Raw genomic sequence first — 19,639 nt, 5'->3', positions numbered from 1 at the left:
AGCAGGAATACCATGAAATGAATGGATTCTGCGCGGTGATTGCTGCCTCCTCTTAGTGCGGAGGAAGTCAGTTTAAGAAGCATAGTAATTAACAACTGGGTCGGGGAACACAACACAAAGCATTTAATGTGCTACATTAACTTATGACGGGGTTTGAGAAAATCGAGTAAATTAAACACTGATTTTAGGATGAAGTTTAGTTTATGACATTCTACTTTAATTATGAAGTAAACTATGAAAATAAAGTGGAAATGTCGACTTTAATCTTGACATAAGCGTCAAAATTAAAGTGGAAATGTCGAGAATAAAGTCAGCATGTCGACTTTATTCTTGACATATACCGGTAGTTTGTTTTTTTTCTTCCCTCTTTACTGTATTTTTTTTTCTTCACCATGGCCCTAATGCACTTCCGTAGGGCTATACCACAAATCGCATTACAGTAATCCCTCCTCCATCGCGGGGGTTGCGTTCCAGAGCCACCCGCGAAATAAGAAAATCCGCGAAGTAGAAACCATATGTTTATATGGTTATTTTTATATTGTCATGCTTGGGTCACAGATTTGCGCAGAAACACAGGAGGTTGTAGAGAGACAGGAACGTTATTCAAACACTGCAAACAAACATTTGTCTCTTTTTCAAAAGTTTAAACTGTGCTCCATGACAAGACAGAGATGACAGTTCCGTTTCACAATTAAAAGAATGCAAACATATCTTCCTCTTCAAAGGAGTGCTTGTCAGGAGCAGATGTCAGAGAGATAGAGAAAAGCAAACAAATCAATAGGTCTGTTTGACTTAAGTATGCGAAGCACCACGGCACAAAGCTGTTGAAGGCGGCAGCTCACACCCCCTCAGTCAGGAGCAGAGAGAGAGAGAGAGAGAGAGAGAGAGAGAGAGAGAGAGAGACAGAGAAAAACAAACAATCGAAAATCAATACGTGCCCTTCGAGCTTTTAAGTATGCGAAGCACCGTGCAGCATGTCGCTTCAGGAAGCAGCTGCACAGAAGGTAGCAACCGTGAAGATAATCTTTCAGCATTTTTAGACGAGCGTCCGTATCGTCTAGGTGTGCGAACAGCCCCCCTGCTCAATCCCCCTATGTCAGGATCAGAGAAAGTCAGCGCAAGAGAGAGAGAGAGAAAAGTACGTTGGGTAGCTTCTCAGCCATCTGCCAATAGCGTCCCTTGTATGAAATCAACTGGGCAAACCAACTGAGGAAGCATGTACCAGAAATTAAAAGACCCATTGTCCGCAGAAATCCGCGAACCAGCAAAAAATCCGCGATATATATTTAAATATGCTTACATATAAAATCCGCGATGGAGAGAAGCCGCGAAAGGCGAAGCGCGATATAGCGAGGGATTACTGTATACAGTAAATGCAAGTTGCAGTTATGGTCCATATTAATGCAGTTTGCCTAAATGATGGTACAGTTGGTAAGGATGTCATCACAAAGTTGCACTTGTTTTATTTTATTTTATTTTAATTTGGTGAATATTGTGTAATGCACCTGGGCTTGAAGTCTTGAAGTAATAGTGCAGCTATCAGTAATAATACTATTATTTATTTTATTGTTATTATTTTTTATTAGTTTAAATATTATGCAGTTTATTGATGGTAAAGCTGTTGAAAAAGTCACTTTAACGTGTCAGTGGACAGAGATGGTTAACAAAGTGTAGTTGGTTCACAAAAAATATTTACTATTTATTACTTTTCTAAGACATGTTCAGTGCAATACAACTTTTGACAAGCACCTCTGGATATTTTACTAAGTCTAAATGCCTCTTTGGATGGTTGAAAATATGTTGTCAAAATCATAGTTTAAGTTTTTGCAAAATTTGTTCAATAAAAAGGTTCTATATTTTGACTGCAACTGTCATGCAATGTGATTCCTTCTCTTCATTAGTGTCACCCCCTTGAAAACTATCACTTTATGGGGCCATGCAAACCTGTATCAATACTTGTGTGCACATTAAAATGTTTTTTTGTACAATGTACAATTCTCATAACAGTGGAATAGGTCATTCTTAGCCAGTCTACTGCAGTAATTGCAGTGGAAAATGTAGTTAACATGCACTCATGCATGGGGAAAAAAATACTGTGAAACCGGGGTAATTTAGAAAAATACAGTGATATAGAATTTTGGTCATACCGCCCACCCCTACAATGTCCCCCTCTACCATTTAATAAAAGCATTTCAGCATCCGATCTTGAAGCAAACTGCACTTATTTGTATTATATAAGTCAATGTGAATTCTCAAAAGTGTCATATTTGACTCAGTTGTCTATTGTGTTTGTTTACCTTTGTGCTAGGTTGCTGTTCACATTGTAGTTCTTTATGTCAAACGGCTGCCAAAATGACCCTCCACTTCTACTACATGTGCAACATAACACATATCTGGGAAGCACTGTGAAAAGTATGAAACAAACTTGTAATCTGTCACAATCCATGATTCATTTGCGTCAACAGCTCCAGCAACAAATGAGTGCTAAGATATTAACAGTTATAGTCCTTAACTGTGACATGTTTTCTACATAAAACTTATTGCAAATTATTTTGAGATATAAATCTGATACTTTAGGCAATAATCTGACCAGACAACCCTCCCAAAAAAGCAAGTGCATTTCTGCAACTCTCGTCCTCACTAATGGTTAAACTACTTTTGCTAAGTGTTCTGGCCTCCTCCATATTGTAACAAATTCGAAAATGGGATTCAATTAAAAATGTGAACTTTTTTTCTTTGTGGTCATGCCTTTTGAGAATATTATTAATTTAATGTGTGTACGTATACCCGATTTGTAGGTACCCTTTTACTATACAGATATTAAATTGATTCACATCTTCCTCTTTTGTTGTAAAAAGATTTTTTTTTTTTTTTTTAACTATTTGTTTACTGCCATTATTAAATTATTTTTGCTACCTCACTAAGTGGTTATTCCCCCCCGACCCAGCAACAAATAACAACTTGCTAGAAGAAGCGCAGAGATGAACATAAAAGATGTTTAAAAGGTATTACTTTCTTCATGGAAATGTGTGCAGATCATCACTAAGTAAACATGGCAATACCAAGACATTGCAGAAGTAATGAGCAGAAAAGAAAGAAATCTCATTAAGAAGACCTTTAAAAGGAGCTGCAGGTAATATTGGCAGAAACTGGCCACTATCTGCATATTACAAACTGGAGATGTTCAGATTGATTGGTCGTTGATCTAAATCAGCCAATTATCACTACAAAAGTCTTGATCGGTGATCTACAAAACTAGCCGATCACACTTTCAGCCTTGCTTTTTCTAAGGTTTATGGTAATTTAGTTGTACTGCTCCTTTATACGAGGAACTGCTTCAGAGTTCTGGTTAACAGAGAGTAATCAGGCAAACTCTGCCAGAAAAAGAGAGAAGACTAGAATATTAGCCACTAATTCACATGTCCTTATTTAGTTGGTTACTTATTTGCAGCTCCACCTTCTGTTTCAGCACAGCAACTCCCATTTTCAATTAGAAAAAGAAGAGATAAAGGAGAATTTGAAATTGCTACTTAGTGAACAATTGACGTGTTAACAGCAAAATTTGCCTATTTTACTTGTAAACTTGTCAAGCATAGCATCTTCTCGATAAACATCTTATGAGCGTGAATTACTCCTCAAGAATTAGAAATGTCTAGCTGGTATATTGGAAAAACAAAAAGGCATAAATATAGTAAATGTATTCACTAACAGCAAAAAAGCTGTACTGCAATTAATGATCAAAAATATTAAAACCTCTATAGTTATTATCAGTTTAAATCAATATAAAAGTTTTTTAAAGAGATAAAGAAAAAGAATTCTGAATTGGCATCAAAATTGGCCAAGCAAGTGAAATGGTTATCAGTGAGCGGTACTGGCCCCCCCAAAAAACCTGATTGGAGCATCCTTATTATATACGTTTCCCATATTTTCCACAATTCTGAGTAATGAGAGGGAGTGGAATAAAGAAGACATTAAAAAAAATGAATAGATTAAAAAGGATTATCAGTATCTAGGGATGGCCAGCTCATAGCCTTGACCTCAAACATGCAAAAATCACAATGTTACACCTAGAGGATCTCTTGGGATTTGAGTGATCCTGAACTCTTCTTCTCCAAAGAGTATGAGATAAAATTACAACATTCAAGTTGGTAAGAAACCTATCCAAGCAGAATTACTGTTGTTCTCAAAGCAAAGGATGCTTTCACAAATTATTAACAGGAGGACATATTTATAATCTAGTTTACTCAAACACAAAGATTACTGAAATGCAATAGGTTTTCTGTTATTCCTTAATGAACTAAAAATCTTTAGTAAAGGTATGTAGGTGTTTCATAGTCATTGAATACCAATCAGAACAAATTTTAGACTTGGGCAGATATTAAGATGAATACGTAAGGTTTTACATATGGGAAGGAAAAACACTAGGTATGATTACACATGAGGGTGAAAGTATATTTTAAAAGAACTTTCACACTTGATTTGTTTGCTGAATCCTAGTCTGAATCCTAGTTCAACTGCAAACTCCCATAGACACAGATCTGTTTTCACACTATATTTGTTATCCTGAACACAGTCACATTTGTTTAATACTTTTTACTTCCCTCACTAGGCAACAAGGCTTGAATGAGATCACAGCCTTTCTTCTATTTAGTCTACCTAGCAAATAGCTGGTGACTTGATACAAATGGACAATATTCGCTGTGTTTTTACACCAATGTTTATAGTTATATGATGTCACTATCAAAATGTCATAGTGAAACCTGAATGGTACATAACCTTTTTTGCCGTAAATGTAATTAAGCAGCAAAGGGAGAGGATGCAAGCAGCTCACATAAGGAGGTTTTTGAGAAGCCATGTGGTAATGAGGCAAACATTGGCTACTTTCAATTTTCAAAATGATTATTGTATGTCAAAAATATTGTGTAGTATCACTTCCACAAATTTGATTGCTAGCTTTCACACCAGCGGGAAAACATGAGGGAGTTCACATGATCATACTCCAGATTCCCAGTTTTTGGATGACCCTAGTATAGCTCCCTGGTTAACACCCACTTACGGATATCAGCTTCACACCATACAAATAAAATGAACATAAGGTCAAAAACACTTGTGTGATCTAATTGACCAATTAGCTGAAAATACAGTAACCACATGCATATCAATAGAAACAAGCACAAATAGTTATTGACCAATTAGCTGAAAATACAGTAACCACATGCATATCAATACAAACAAGCACAAATAGTTATTTCCTTTAGATATTTGCCCTAGGTCAGACAACTCACTGTCAGGCAAAAAAAAGTATAATTAAAAAACTCCTGCACAGTCACTTTTCTCCCTCCTACTTTCTGGCAAACTATCAAATAGTGTAAAGGTTGCTAAACAATGCTGTAACATATTACTTTTTTAAGAGTGCAAATTACATACATGCATACATATATATATATATATATATATACACATACATACATACATATATATATAAAAATATATAAATAAAATACACACACTATATATACATATATATATATATATATATTTGTTGGTTTGTGTGTGTTCTGAAGAGATGTACAAGTAAGAATTACACTGTAGTATTAACAAATTACAATAAACTATAACGAACTTGCTAATCATTAGTTTACCATAATAAGCAAATAAATGTGAATTGATTGATTACTGTTAGCAATTCACAAAAACTACCTTTGCTTATCTGATTCACCTAACACACCTAACTAAATTATTGATGATTCATTTATATCTCTTTATATATATTTACCACTGTGCCACCTGTGAGGATATAGATATAGTGCTGCTGCTTTGCAGTAAGGAGATTGTGTGTTTGTCCTCCCTGTGTGGAGAGCACTTTGAGCAGTGAGAAAAGTGCTATATAAATGTAAAGAATTATTATTATTATCTCTAAGCCAAATACAAAAATTACCATTGCATGTTCTGAATATACATACCAGTTTTACCCAATATATAAATTGTGTTACAGCATCTCAGAAAATAATATGTTGATGCAACAGAGTGGCAAAGTCTTTACGCAACCAGCGGCAGATGGCTAATTTATCACACATTAAATTATTTAATAACGTACTGCTAAATACATGTCAATGCATTGTGAGGCAGGCAGTGTACATTGGAATAAAAAAAAAATGCTGTTTTGTTTTCAACAATCGCTTTATGACCATAAGATAATAACGTAATCGGCGATTGCCCCAAAAGACTAACCAGAGAAAAAGAAAACTAGCATTCAAAAGTTTATGAACCTCAATAAATACATTTTAGTAAGCTTACATTTACATTATGGGGGAAGAAGATAACTCTGAAATTTCAGATTTTTAAATCTTTTGTCAGACTGTTAATACATACACAGTAACCACTCAGTTAATAAATTACAAGTGATCTAAGACTTAAGTTCATTATTAGAAATTTGACATCAGAGGAATATGATCATCCACATCAACTTTCATGAAGCTCCACAAATTCATACAAGCCACACGTGCTTGCATAACCCTTCACTACATTATTATTATTTGCTTACTAGTGGTGTAAGCCTGTGCTGTAAATAGCACGGGGTCCTAGAAACTATTGAAATCGTCAGGGAAAAAAAAAAAAAAACAAATGTAGAGATGTCAGGTAATTGAAAGGAACTACTCTGGGAATCTCTCTTATAAGAGGTTTCATCTTGCCAACATGCTTGCATCATTTGTAAATTAACTGCGGGAAGAAAAGTAAAAGGAATACCGTTTTGCCGATGTGTTCGCCTTGCTTCTGTAGTAGCGGCTAAGCGAGTTTGTGTCCTCAGAGGTGGAGACCTTACTTTGGGGCCAGCCGGCCGGCCAGCCAGCCAGACACACACTTCCACACGTAGACGTTTATATATAAGATGCATCTGCAAGTTGGCACCCAGGTTCTGCACAATCTGAAAAAAACTTATTTACAGATGCAGAAATATTTTAATAAAAGTGGCCTGAATGTTTTAATTATACTTCATTGTTTTAGACATTATTTGTCAAACCAGCAGCCACATAGGACAGAGAAAAAACTATAGGACAAATAGTGTTAGGTAAAGAGTCTCTTTAATGTTGTGGTTATAAAATGTTGTAATGAAAGGAAACTATTACAAAAGTTATTTTCTATTTGGTTTAATGAGACGGCCTTATTAGCATTACGAAACAGTTAGGGATCTCAGTTTTAAGAGTGCACGGGACAGAATCAGATGCAAAATGATACAGAAGAAGCGTTTAGAAAAAATACTCTTACTACACTTGTAGATTAAAGTGCAGTGCAATGGAATAGGAAAAAAAAACACTACGTTGTAAAGGGATTTGGCTGCAAGTTTTACTAATGAAGATAAGTTAACGAATCATAATGATTAAAGGGCTGATCGTGAAAGTGCAGCTCAAAAATCTATCAGGAAAACACTGCAGCTCTAAATTGCACATCTGGAGCAATAAAATGACAAAATTAGTACAAGTAAAACAAATAACTGTTCTTTGACAAGTGAATGTCAGTTTTTACCTTCAAACAAGATATGTATTTATATAACTTTGAATTATATTCGAATAAAGACATTCACACCTTCTCCTGTACGGTCAAGGTCTTCCTCTGGCACTTAGGCTCACTGCTACCAGAAGGCGTACAAGATGCAGGACGCTTGGGAGCCATCATAGGGCTTAAAACAAACGAAAAGCTCACAAAAGTTGGCTCACAAAAGTCGGACCACAAGCAAGGCACGCGATACACAATTCGTCGGGGACCCACGCTCGTTGTTCTTGCGAGATTACACCACATTAGCAGCAACTGATCAGAGCCCAAGACAATAAAATTCGCTCTGATTGGTTGAGTCTCCTCTTTCAACCAATAACGGGCTTTGTAAGAAATCATCTGGGTGCTGTAATGCGAAACTCTTTGTCTGCTGAAAACCGTATGCTTTGTTATGAATTGGCTGCAAAGTACACTACAGGTAGGATGTATTTATTGAATTTTTCGCGATATAGCGGGGACGCCATAGCTGAATCACGATAGAGCGGGAGGATTACTGAATGCCAAATATTTTATTTCACTCCCTGCAACTGATGCATAAAATATTAAAAAAGCCATATATCAGGGATTTCAGATTAAAAAGCAACTTTCACAGCACTCAAGAATTGTTGAAAATCTGTTATTACTACAGTGGTAAGTCCAAGAGTAGAGCAGCGGAGTGGTAAAAATCTCACCCAAAAGGCACTGTAAATAGTTCCATTAAAAAAGCAGAAGGATCTCTGTTTTACTAATGATAGTAAAAGCTAACTGTTCAAAAATATGAATAGGCTAATTTTGTAAATGATGGGCAAAAACTGATTTATACAATACTACTGTAATGCAGAGTATGTCTGGAGTAATACAATGGTAAAATCAGCGCAAGGCATAAATAAATAACCATTCATTATATTCAATTGACCACTTTTGTTTTCAAATAATTTTTTTATTCACATTTGAAATATCTTTGAATACTGACGCTTCATTCGACAGCCCCAATTCACAATTTAACTTCTAATGGTAGTGTAACAACTTCATTACACTGCGAAGGGCGTGTCAACCCTATATAACAAGAAGCACATTTCAGCATGGGGTTTACAAAAGATAACATGAATATCAAAGACTAACTCATTTTTTCCCCAAAAGTGCCAAATAAAGTAATATATACCAATGTGGTGAGGTGTGCTAACAAGTGACTCAAAGTTAATAACATATCTGTTGTTAAATTTGTTTACATTAGTACATAAAAAAAAGTTCTATTGATGACACTTAATGAAAACTAACTTTAAATGTACTACACATTACAAATTAGTAATGATTTAATTTCATAAATTTCACCCCGTTTTTACCATCTGCTACCTCTGCCAGTTTACACCTGTGGAATCATATCAATTCTATTATTTTTATTCTTGCACAGTGTTCGTCACGTAAGGCAACTTGAAATTAATGTAAGTGATCAGTCATTGGTTGTTGATGAGTGTAGAAACATTCAGAATTTGCACTATTACAGCACTGACCTTTAACTGAATCAATTATGTTATAAATTAATGCATCTATAATTGCACAATCTTATACAATTCAAATATATACCATATATTCATTTTACTAACATGCCACAAGTTTAATACATACTAATACATTTTCTGCAATGAAGAAGGTTGTGATCCAGTACAGCTATGAAAGTAAAAAATATTCTCTGCTTCAAAGCAGCATTACGAGTTGAGCCGCATGAAGCTTTTGCCAGAGCAGATGTTTTGAAACTCAGACACTAATATTTCAGTTTGGAATGAAAAAATGTATATAGAATCACCCGTTCTTTCATAACTGCAGACAAACTACAAGAACAGACTGACACTTCAGTTTAGTACTTGACTTGATTTTTACTTGTCTCAACTGCAGGTAGCATTGCCAATTTGAAGTTTGCACTTTTTCTATATGTGTGCATTGGGTTTTCTTCTATGTACTCCAGTTTTGGTCCTGAAAGTTGTTGTTGTCGTTATGTGTTTGAGATGCCAGCAGCCTTAAAATAAGACTATGAAAAATAAGACAGCAATCAATGCTAATGTGAAGAACAAGCCTGAAAAACCACATATACAGTAATCCCTCCTCGATCGCGGGGGTTGTGTTCCAGAACCCCCCGTGAAAGGTGAAAATCTGCGAAGTAAAAACCATATGATCATATGGTTATTTTTATATATTTTAAGCCCTTATAAACTCTCCCACACTATTATAAACATTTCCCGCACAATTATACAGCATAAACCCTTTGTATTCTCTTAGATATTAGGTAAGATTCGTTGAAATTATGTACGTATGTAAACAAACTGTTTATATACAGTAAAACCTAAATATTATTTTAAAGATCTCAAGCGTCTCCGATATCACATATGTTACAGCCATTACGACAGACAGGCCACCAGCTACAAATATGTACAATTGCAAGAAAAATTGTATACAATAAAATGTGTGTACAGTGACACTAAACTATGTACATGTAATAAGTACTGTACGTAGAAAATTAATTATGGTTACTCACCAACAATGACACGACGACTCGTCCGATAACTATGAGTTTAATTTTACTGCACAACAAAGGAGAGCGCTACAGCTCTTCTAAAGGAGCCTCTTCAGGCGATTGTGTAGCACCGTCGTTGTTCTTCTTCCGGCAGTTTTCAAATAAAAATCCCTAAAGCAGATTCCATCCGGACTACCGCCTTATTACATCCACTTACAACTCATTTTGCGCCCTAGTTAAAGGACACTGCGGCCGTAGACCTTATATGCTTTTCCTCCTTTTTAAGTTAAAAAGAATCATGGACTCATTGATGGCGTAATGGCATCCTACAGCGGTGTAGCTGTTCCCTGCCTTCAACATATCCAAAACTTTTACCTTTTCGGCAATCGTTTGCATCTTCCGTTTGCGCTTTGGCACGGCCCCTGAAGCAGTAGCAGATCGTTTTGGAGCCATAACGAAGTGCTCGACTATGCACAAAGATAAACAAAAAAGTGCACAAAAGTTAACTCTTTACACAGTGAAACACGTTGATGCTGAATGAGCGAGACGAGACTTCCTGGTGACCACAGCAGAATCGAATTCGGCGCTCTGTCACTGAGCCAATTAACACACAGGAACTTAACTGCGTGCTCTGATTGGGTAGCTTCTCAGCCATCCCCCAATAGCGTCCCTTGTATGAAATCAACTGGGCAAACCAACTGAGGAAGCATGTACCAGAAGTAAAAAGACCCATTGTCCACAGAAACCCGCGAAGCAGCGAAAAATCCGCGTTATACATTTAGATACGCTTACATATAAAATCTGTGATAGAGTGAAGCCGCGAAAGTCAAAGCGTGATACGGCGAGGGATTACTGTATAATGAAAGCGTACTCTGTCGTGTCCACGATATTCACGGTTGATCACTCCCCTCCACACCACTCACCCAATCATTTCTCCTACTGTGCACATCCTCTCTCCGTACCACTCCACGACACTCTCAGTGATAACTTGTCCTTCAGTAAAGTCAGTTATAATGGCAAGGCAGAAAAGCAAATTATCTATTCAAAAATGATACATTTCGTGATATAAAAAGAGCAGCAAGTGCTGACAATGAATGACAAAGAAAAGAAAATGAACAAAAAAAAGCTGAAAATAACAAAAATGAAGAACAAAGAATTGTCCAATAAATGACAGAGAAAAAATACCCCAATGAATATGCAAACAGAAATGCAAAAAAGCAACATTTATAGACTATAAGTTAGAGTAACATAATATTGTTTTTATTTACTTTATTACATTATTACTTTTTACTTTCTTACTTTCACTTTTTACTACATTTTATTGTTCATTGGTATTTAAAATAGACAGCTGTAGTGAAATACTCCGTAACGAATTTTCTATCTATAATAACCAAGTACTAAACCGTCTACCTCCCACACCCGCGTACTCTTCTATACACTATCTCTTTAACCAAACAATTAATCAAATCACTAGATGCAGCCTGCTGTTAACCCATAACAATGTTTTTGTCAAATATGCTGCTTTTTGTAAAGCAATGAAACACCTCAAATGAATACAAATACAAATGCTCCATGTTCCATGATGTACTATCAGATGTCAATGAAACACACTGCTTTATTATAGCTTGCTAAAATTTCACTGCTGATTTGCTTTTCAACAGTTACATTATACAGTCATTGTCCAGAGTACTAACACACTAAGAGCTTGAAACCAATTATTCTTAAAACCACTAAGACATGAAAGACTGACAAGAAATATGGATTGCCATATTCATGTGCAATTCAAATCTGTTTTCTTACAAAAGGTGTACATATATGTGTAAATAGTATCTGTCAAACTACAGACAAATTCCGCTCAATACGCTAAACAGAAGCTTCCCTAGCTACTGATAATTGGAAAATCCCAGAAGTTGTTGCCATGTATGTTTTCATACACTTGCTTTGTAAAAACAAAACAAAAATGCTGATTTTCAGTCTCTCTCTCTAGGAGTAGCTACTATAATCATTGTGAATATTTATTACACTTGTCTATATTACAGATCAGAAAATTCTATTAAGACATGTTTGAGGATCACCTAGACCAGGGGTAGGCAACATCGGTCCTGGAGTGCCACAGTATGTGCAGGTTTTTGTTCCAACCCAGTTCCTTAACGAGAACTCAATTATTGCTGATGAAGCACATATTGCTTAAGTGACATTTTAATGCTTCATTTTAGTGGTCTCGCTTGTTAAGGTTCTCCAACCTTAATTGCTTATTTCAATCTTAAACTGCTGCATTCAGTGTTTTAATTGCTCCTTATTAGCAATAAGATGTAAAACAGGGGTAGGCAATGTCGGTCCTGGTGAGCCGCAGTGGCTACAGGTTTTCATTCAACCCAATTGCTTAATTAGAAACCAATCATTGCCAATCTCAGACCTTATTTAATTTTATGGCTTGTTAGTCTGTGCAATGTAAGGCTTTTATATCGTAGATTTTTTTCCTTTCCAAGGATATCATCCAAATGATTTGAAGCCTAAAACAGATCATTTTCAGTCTGTCACATTTGTGTTTTATTAAATCAAACAGTGCATGATGAACACACACAGATGTAATTGGAAAAAAGCTAGCTGGAGAACTGCTGGCTGCTTTGTCTTTTACATCTTATTGCTAATAAGGAGCAATTAAAACACTGAATGCAGCAGTTTAAGATTGAAATAAGCAATTAAGGTTGGAGAACCTTAACAAGCGAGACCACTAAAATGAAGCATTAAAATGTCACTTAAGCAATATGTGCTTCATCAGCAATAATTGAGTTCTCGTTAAGGAACTGGGTTGGAACAAAAACCTGCACATACTGTGGCACTCCAGGACCGACGTTGCCTACCCCTGACCTAGACTATTTGGTACTGTTTCATGTGGCTTATTTTGACCGATTTATCCAAAAATCTGATTACTGTGCTCCTTCACTTCTAACTAGACTCTGTTTTCTCAATGACCAGTTTACCCATTAAAACTGTTCAATGCATAAAGCAACATTCCTCATAAAACCATTTTTCAATAAAATCATAACATGCATGGCAATTAACTGCTATATTATTTCACTTCTCTAAGTGTGCATAAGTTGCAAACAGGTAAAATATTTCTATTAGAGTACAACGGTATGCCAAGTTAATTTTTTTAACTTTTATTTGGCTAAATCCATATGGGTAATATTTTTGACAGTGATGTTTACCAATCACATTTCTACAATATACAAGATCAACTCTCTCCAAACTAATATGGGAAGCAGAAGGTAAATAAATAACATACACAAGATTTAATTTTAGTTTACACACAAGGAACATTAACTATTGCAGTGCTTTTTAGTTCAAAGTCCTCACAATCATTCGGTTACTACTCCACAATTTATTCAAAATCATGCAGAAAAATCACAGCTGGAACAAGAAACCATCATAGCAATCCTGCTAGGCACTTTTCAAGCCATTCTATTGATAGATAGAAAACTCACTTTATACCTTCATCATTTAAGGTTATACAATAAGATCCGGTATATTGCAAATCATATACTACAATTATGAGGATTATTTTGGGGTTGGACAAGAAATATTTGTAGAACACTTTTATACCAGGGTGCTCAAGTTTGTAAGCCTTAACAATCACAAACCTTCCTTATATTTATTTGTTTCTGAATCACCTGGACAACATTTTATAAACTCTAAACCCAGCAGGATGAATCACAATGTAGTGAGTCCAAAAAACAGACAGCTACATTTTTCATATATTGTAGGCAACTTGTTGTGAAACTTGCTTAGGGGCAATTGCATATTCACAAATAGTATACTTAGGAGTGGAATTTTCACAAAAAACTACAACATACTTATAAGATGGCTTGGTTGCCTTTCTAAGGTCACACTGACTGCTGTTTTTTTTTTTTTTTTTTTGGAAAATAAATTATTTTGTCTTCGCTTCCCTTGCAATAAGATCCCAGACCCTGGATGTCAAATCCAACAATGTCTGACATTAAACATACCTTGTCTATGCACCAAGTTCAACATATTTCTTATAGAAAGTGAACAGAAGTAACAAAAATAAACAATGTAAAGGAGAAAGCTGTTCCTGGGACAGCTTCACAGCTCTGAGATAAGATTTTAGCTAAAATGATTCTTTAACAAAAAATGTTAAAGTGATTTTGATGTAATCTTTTTTTAAACTTAAAAATTTGCTTTATGTGAAAAGCCACTTGTGAAAACTGCTTAGAGATATAAAAGCATTTTCCTGTTAATCTAGGATTGCATAGTAATGTGTGTATGTAAAATATTCTTGGTTATTTTGCAAAAATAAATTCTGCAAAGTAAAGCAGGTTCCATTCATGTTCATTATTTTCTCATGTTTTATGGAATTTCTGAGTTTATAAAAATCTATTAAGTGTTTCTACATTCTTCTAGTTCGCGTATTTTGCCCACTGACTTACTAACAAAATGTGATAGTTTTCACAGGGTGTTACATCTGTTACTACAAGTTCTTCGACTACAAGATCATTTTCAACTCATAAAAAACACAAACTTAGTTCTGAAGTGTCTGAATCAATCTCCCCTAACTCTGCATTTATGAATTCCCGTTAAAAATAGCTCTCGTTATGTCTTCTGTACAAATAAAACACAAAGAACTTGTGAAAGAAAACCTATATTGCTTTAAGAAAAACAAATGTAAATTAGACAGACATCTTTCTACTTCTGACTTTAGGTCATCTTTCAATATAACTGACACTTTGGCGGGATTTAACCATTTTAAAAATTGGGAGCGATCTCAAAATCAAATTGTTTATTGGCTGTTAAAACTAATAGGTGTTATTACTGTAATTGTTTATTAACTTAACTTGTTCTACAAATAAAGTTTGCAAAACATGCACTATTCAGCAACAGGACTGTTAAGTAGTATGTAGACAAGACAGCAGCCCATTCCTTTCCTTGCCAAATTGCAGAGGTTCTTGGAAAATTTTATAATTGTAAATATCTTCTTCATGCTCACAAAGTACTTCGTGGATTGACTCTTAAGCACATTAGAGATGGTAGAAAACTGTACCAAACCAACTAGGGACGATGATAACGATGCTAATAATAATAATTATTATTATTAAGCAGAGAAGTGAATCCTTTAATTACCTTTTATGACACCAATTATGGAGTAGGCTATACAGCCAATTAAGGCATACCTTTCATGAATATTTCAGGAAAATAGTTAAGTTTAAAGTTTTATCTTTTAACCGGAAATTATCTGTTATTATAGAAACTGACTAAGTTAAACTTAGTTAAACTTAACTAGTTAAAGACTAATTAGATGAAATTAAAAACTAACACCTCGGGGGCCAGTCAAAAAGATTTCTTTGGTTGTTTTTATAGCTGATAGTTATTAATGTGTTTCGGTTAACTATACGTAACGGTTATACTAATTTAATTGTCATTACAAAAGTGATAAAATGGACGTGACGTAACAATATCGACATTTTAAACATGAAATTAACAACCGAAAGCAACATAATAGGTCAGTTCTTGTAGCACTGAGCCCGGAATAGGGTTTAATACAAAAAAAAAGGTGCCCACTTGAAGTAGAAACTCCATCGCGATTTACGATTAATCACTATTGTTTTCTGACACTTCCCAAGTCATGCGATTACTTCCTCACAAGTAAAACGCGACAGGCCTTTTTAAAACACATGCCACGACCCAGAAGAGAAAATCGTTACCGAAAAAACTTCCCCAGACTCGACCCAGCCTCCAGCAACCCCTGCCAGAGCCCACGGCTCCACACGCTCCTCGCTACCAGGCGCTGATGAAATCAGAAGACAACTCAAGGACAACCGCAAGCACATCCTCCCGTGACTGCATTTGCTCCAAGTTGTGAAAACTGCGCAGACAAGGTAAACGTTCAAAAACCGAGTCACGTTTTCAGTCAATGTAATCCAGTTGGGTATTAAAGCGAGATCGGCAAATACTATAGGAAGAGACCGTGATACTGCTACTGAAGAAACGGCGTCAAACGGGCGCTCGGTTAGTCATTGCTGATGTATCTTAACCAGTTTAGGAACCGTTCTATCCAAATTTCTAGTTTTAAAACAGAACACATTAGGATAAATCAACTGACACTTCTGTTTTTGACGATTACAATAATTCCCGTCTGTGGATGACCAGTTTTCAATCATCCAGTCAATATTTTTCAGCACCCCCGATATCTTTGCAAAACCAGACTGACGTACAAAAATATTTGAAACCGTGCATAAAAATAAGCATGATGTATGCAATTAGTGAAGGATTTCAAGTGAATTCAACGAAAAGCTTTTAATAATTATATTTACTACAACAAAAAGTAAGTCTGTCACCATCAATTAAATCACTTGCAGTGGAACTGGATCAAAAATACAATATCCAATAAATGCTAGATTTTGTCATGTTAAAATCAATTAGCGAGAAACTATTATAACCGACCTGTGCTCCTACAACAATAGTTCTACGAAACGCAGCAAAATGGCGACGTGGACAGGGCCTAGAGAAAAAGGGATCGCACTCATGCATCATTTTAAGAAGTGTTAAATGGCACACAGCTACTCAAAAGGCATCAGTAAAAAAAAATCATAAACCAACCTTTTCTTTTCAGTAACTGGAACAACATCCATGACGCGATGAACCCCAATCAAGTTGTATTTTTTTTTTACGACGTACTTTCACAGGCCTCTGCAACAACACTTCACATTCCACGCGAGGTGTCGCTTCTTTAATTTTATGAAATAAACACAGACATACAAAGAAAGATTAAGTAAGAGGTTAACCCTCCGTGTGTTCCGGTAGTCACAGCATGCGAACAGTAATGGTATGGTTTTCTGAGTTCACGAGTAAATGATCCAATACAACAATGGTTACTCCAGTCCAAACAACGAGCCGCTTTAGACGTCTTTGATTCTGTACTCCAGAATCCCAGTCGCTCTCCTCCCGCTCGGCCCCGCCCCCCGGGAACGGTACTCGTCACGTGTTACAGCCTAGCCCCCTAACACACCGCTCTACGCAAGACGAAGACGCATACGTAAACCGTGATGCGTGAAAATGAGTCCGCCCTTACTGTAAATGGGCTTGATATATTATTATATGGCAGTGAGTTTCTAGGTCAAAGACAACGGTATGCAGATTATATCGTAGGGCGGGGCCCATTGGCACCACAAAAGGCTGTGAACTGAGAGCTGTCGCTCATCCAGTCTCTAAAGAACACTGAGCAAACATGTTGCGAATTCATGATCTTACGGCACCCTATTGTTTCCATGTTTAGTTAGGAACTGAGAAACGTAAGATAAAGAGTTTTGCTTTATAATAAAAAATCAATATAGTTTATCGCTCCTTTCTTGACTAACGCTTATTTGAGACTGCCGATGAACAGCCCATGTAGTGCGTAAAGAAAATATAAAGTTTTTATTTACACGGAGTTCTCCTTTTAAATTTGTTTTGAGACAACACATTAGTATCCATGTACTAGCTAGCATATTTAGGTTCTTCAAGTTTATTTATAGTAGTAGGGTGTTGTACCGTGTTAGCCATTATGGATGCAATGAGAAGCCAAGCAAAATGACACCTTTTAGTTAGCCAATAAAATGTGTCTTTTTTCTTGACTTCTCATTTTTATTTGGAAATGCATATCTATCTATCTATCTATCTATCTATCTATCTATCTATCTATCTATCTATCTATCTATCTATCTATCTATCTATCTATCTATCTATCTATCTATCATGGTATTCTGTATCCCCCAAGGTGAACATACTACTGGTAATAAACCTCACCCCATAAGTTATTGAGTGATCAAAGTAAAAGCTCACATCTGAAACCGACTTTAGTTCAGTTCACTTCCTACCGTTCTATAATCTAGGCCTGTTTTAATGTGTGTATTGCTTTTGATTTAAACTCCAAAACGTTTAACTGTACAAGGTTACTGAATAAAGTGTTACATTAAAATGTGACTGAAGATATCAGTTTTACAAGATGTGTTGCAGAAGAAAATACATTTACAATCAAAATTCTAATTTTTCCTAATAATTGTTTCAATTAAAAAGAATATGCCTGTAAAATAGTGTTTTACAATGATCATCAACAAAAGCCATGGTGAGTCACTAGTAAGAGCAGTAATTGATCTACTGCACATGTTTTGCTCATAGGCAGTAGCATGTTCAAGAGTATGGACTTCCAGTGAACTAATAATACAGTATTAGCCCCTATATATACTCACCAGCCACTTTATTAGGTACACCAGTTCAACAACTCAGTAATGCAAATATCTAATCAGCCAATCACATGGCTGGAACTCAATGTATTTTCACATTTAGACATTGTCAAGACGACCTGCTGAAGTTCAAACTGAGCATCATAATGATGAAGAAAGGTTATTTAAGGGACTTTGAACGTGACATGGTTGTTGGCACCAGAGGGGCTGGTCTAACTGCTGATCTACTGGGATTTTCATGTACAACCATCTCTAGGGTTTACAGAGAATGGTCTGAAAAAAGGAAAACATCCCGTCAGTGACAGTTCTCTGGGTGAAAATGTCTTATTAATGCCAGAGGTCAGAGGAGATTGACCAGACTAGTTCAAACTGATAGAAAGGCAATAGTAACTGAAATAACCACTCGTTATGACTGAGGTATGCGGAAGAGCATCTCTGAGTGCGCAAGATGTTGAATATTGAAGCAGATACAGAAGGTTGAGACCACACTGGGTGCCACTCCTGTCAGTTAAGAACAGGCAACCGAGGCTACAATTTGCATGGGACCACGAAAATTGGATGATAGAAGATTGGATAAACGTTGCCTGGTCTGATGAGTCTTAATTCCTGCTGTGACATTTGCATGGTAGGGTCAGAATTTGGTGTCAAAAACATGAAAACATGGATCCATCCTGTCTTGTGTCAAAGGTTCAGGCTGATGGTGAAGGTGTAATGGTGTTGGAGATATTTTCCTGGCATACGTTAAGCCCCATAGTACCAATTGAGCATCATTTAAATGCCATAGCCTACCTGAATATTGTTGCTGATCATGTTCATCCCTTTATGACTGCAGTGTACCCATCTTCTGATTGGCTACTTCCAGCAAGATAACACACCATGTCACAAGACTCAAATCATCTCAAACTGGTTTCTTGAACATGACAATGAGTTTACTGTACTCAAAAGACCTCCATAGTCACCTGATCTCGTTCCAATTGAACGCCTTTGGGATGTGGTGGAACGGGAGATTCACATCATGATGTGAAGCCGACAATCTGCAGCAACTGCATGATGCTATCATGTCAATGAGGACTAAAATCCCTGAGGAATATTTCCATCACTTTGTTGAATCTATGCCACAAAGAAATGCAGCAGTTCTGAAGGCAAAAGGGGGTCCAACCCAGTCCTTGCAGGATTTACCTAATAAAGTAGCCAATGAGTGTGTGTGTGTGTGTATCTACCGCTCAAAAGTCTGGACTCACACAGAAATGTAAATTGTTTTGATTGAATTGATTTTTTTTTTATCAAGACACCATTTAACTAATTTGAAAATGCAGCCAAGACATTACTCGTGTTTCTAGTGGCAATTACTACTTGAAGT

The 19,639-nt window shown here is 36.1% G+C and overlaps 1 protein-coding gene across 1 annotated transcript in view; it reads right to left on the bottom strand.

Annotated features, from left to right (window-relative positions):
• The window catches only part of hif1ab (hypoxia inducible factor 1 subunit alpha b), a 49,519-nt gene extending 32,523 nt beyond the window's left edge, over positions 1-16,996 (bottom strand). The window contains exon 1 of the mRNA XM_051919957.1: positions 16,658-16,996. Within this exon, the coding sequence (XP_051775917.1) occupies positions 16,658-16,689 (32 nt within the window). The 5' untranslated portion in view covers positions 16,690-16,996. The remainder of the gene's footprint in view (positions 1-16,657) is intronic.
• Between the last annotated feature and the right edge of the window lie 2,643 nt (positions 16,997-19,639).

Source organism: Erpetoichthys calabaricus, chromosome 16 (genome assembly GCF_900747795.2).
Source record: "Erpetoichthys calabaricus chromosome 16, fErpCal1.3, whole genome shotgun sequence".
Classification (NCBI taxonomy): Eukaryota; Metazoa; Chordata; class Cladistia; order Polypteriformes; family Polypteridae; genus Erpetoichthys; species Erpetoichthys calabaricus.
Note: the sequence above shows the minus strand (reverse complement) of the source record. Positions and strands in the feature narration are given on the sequence as shown.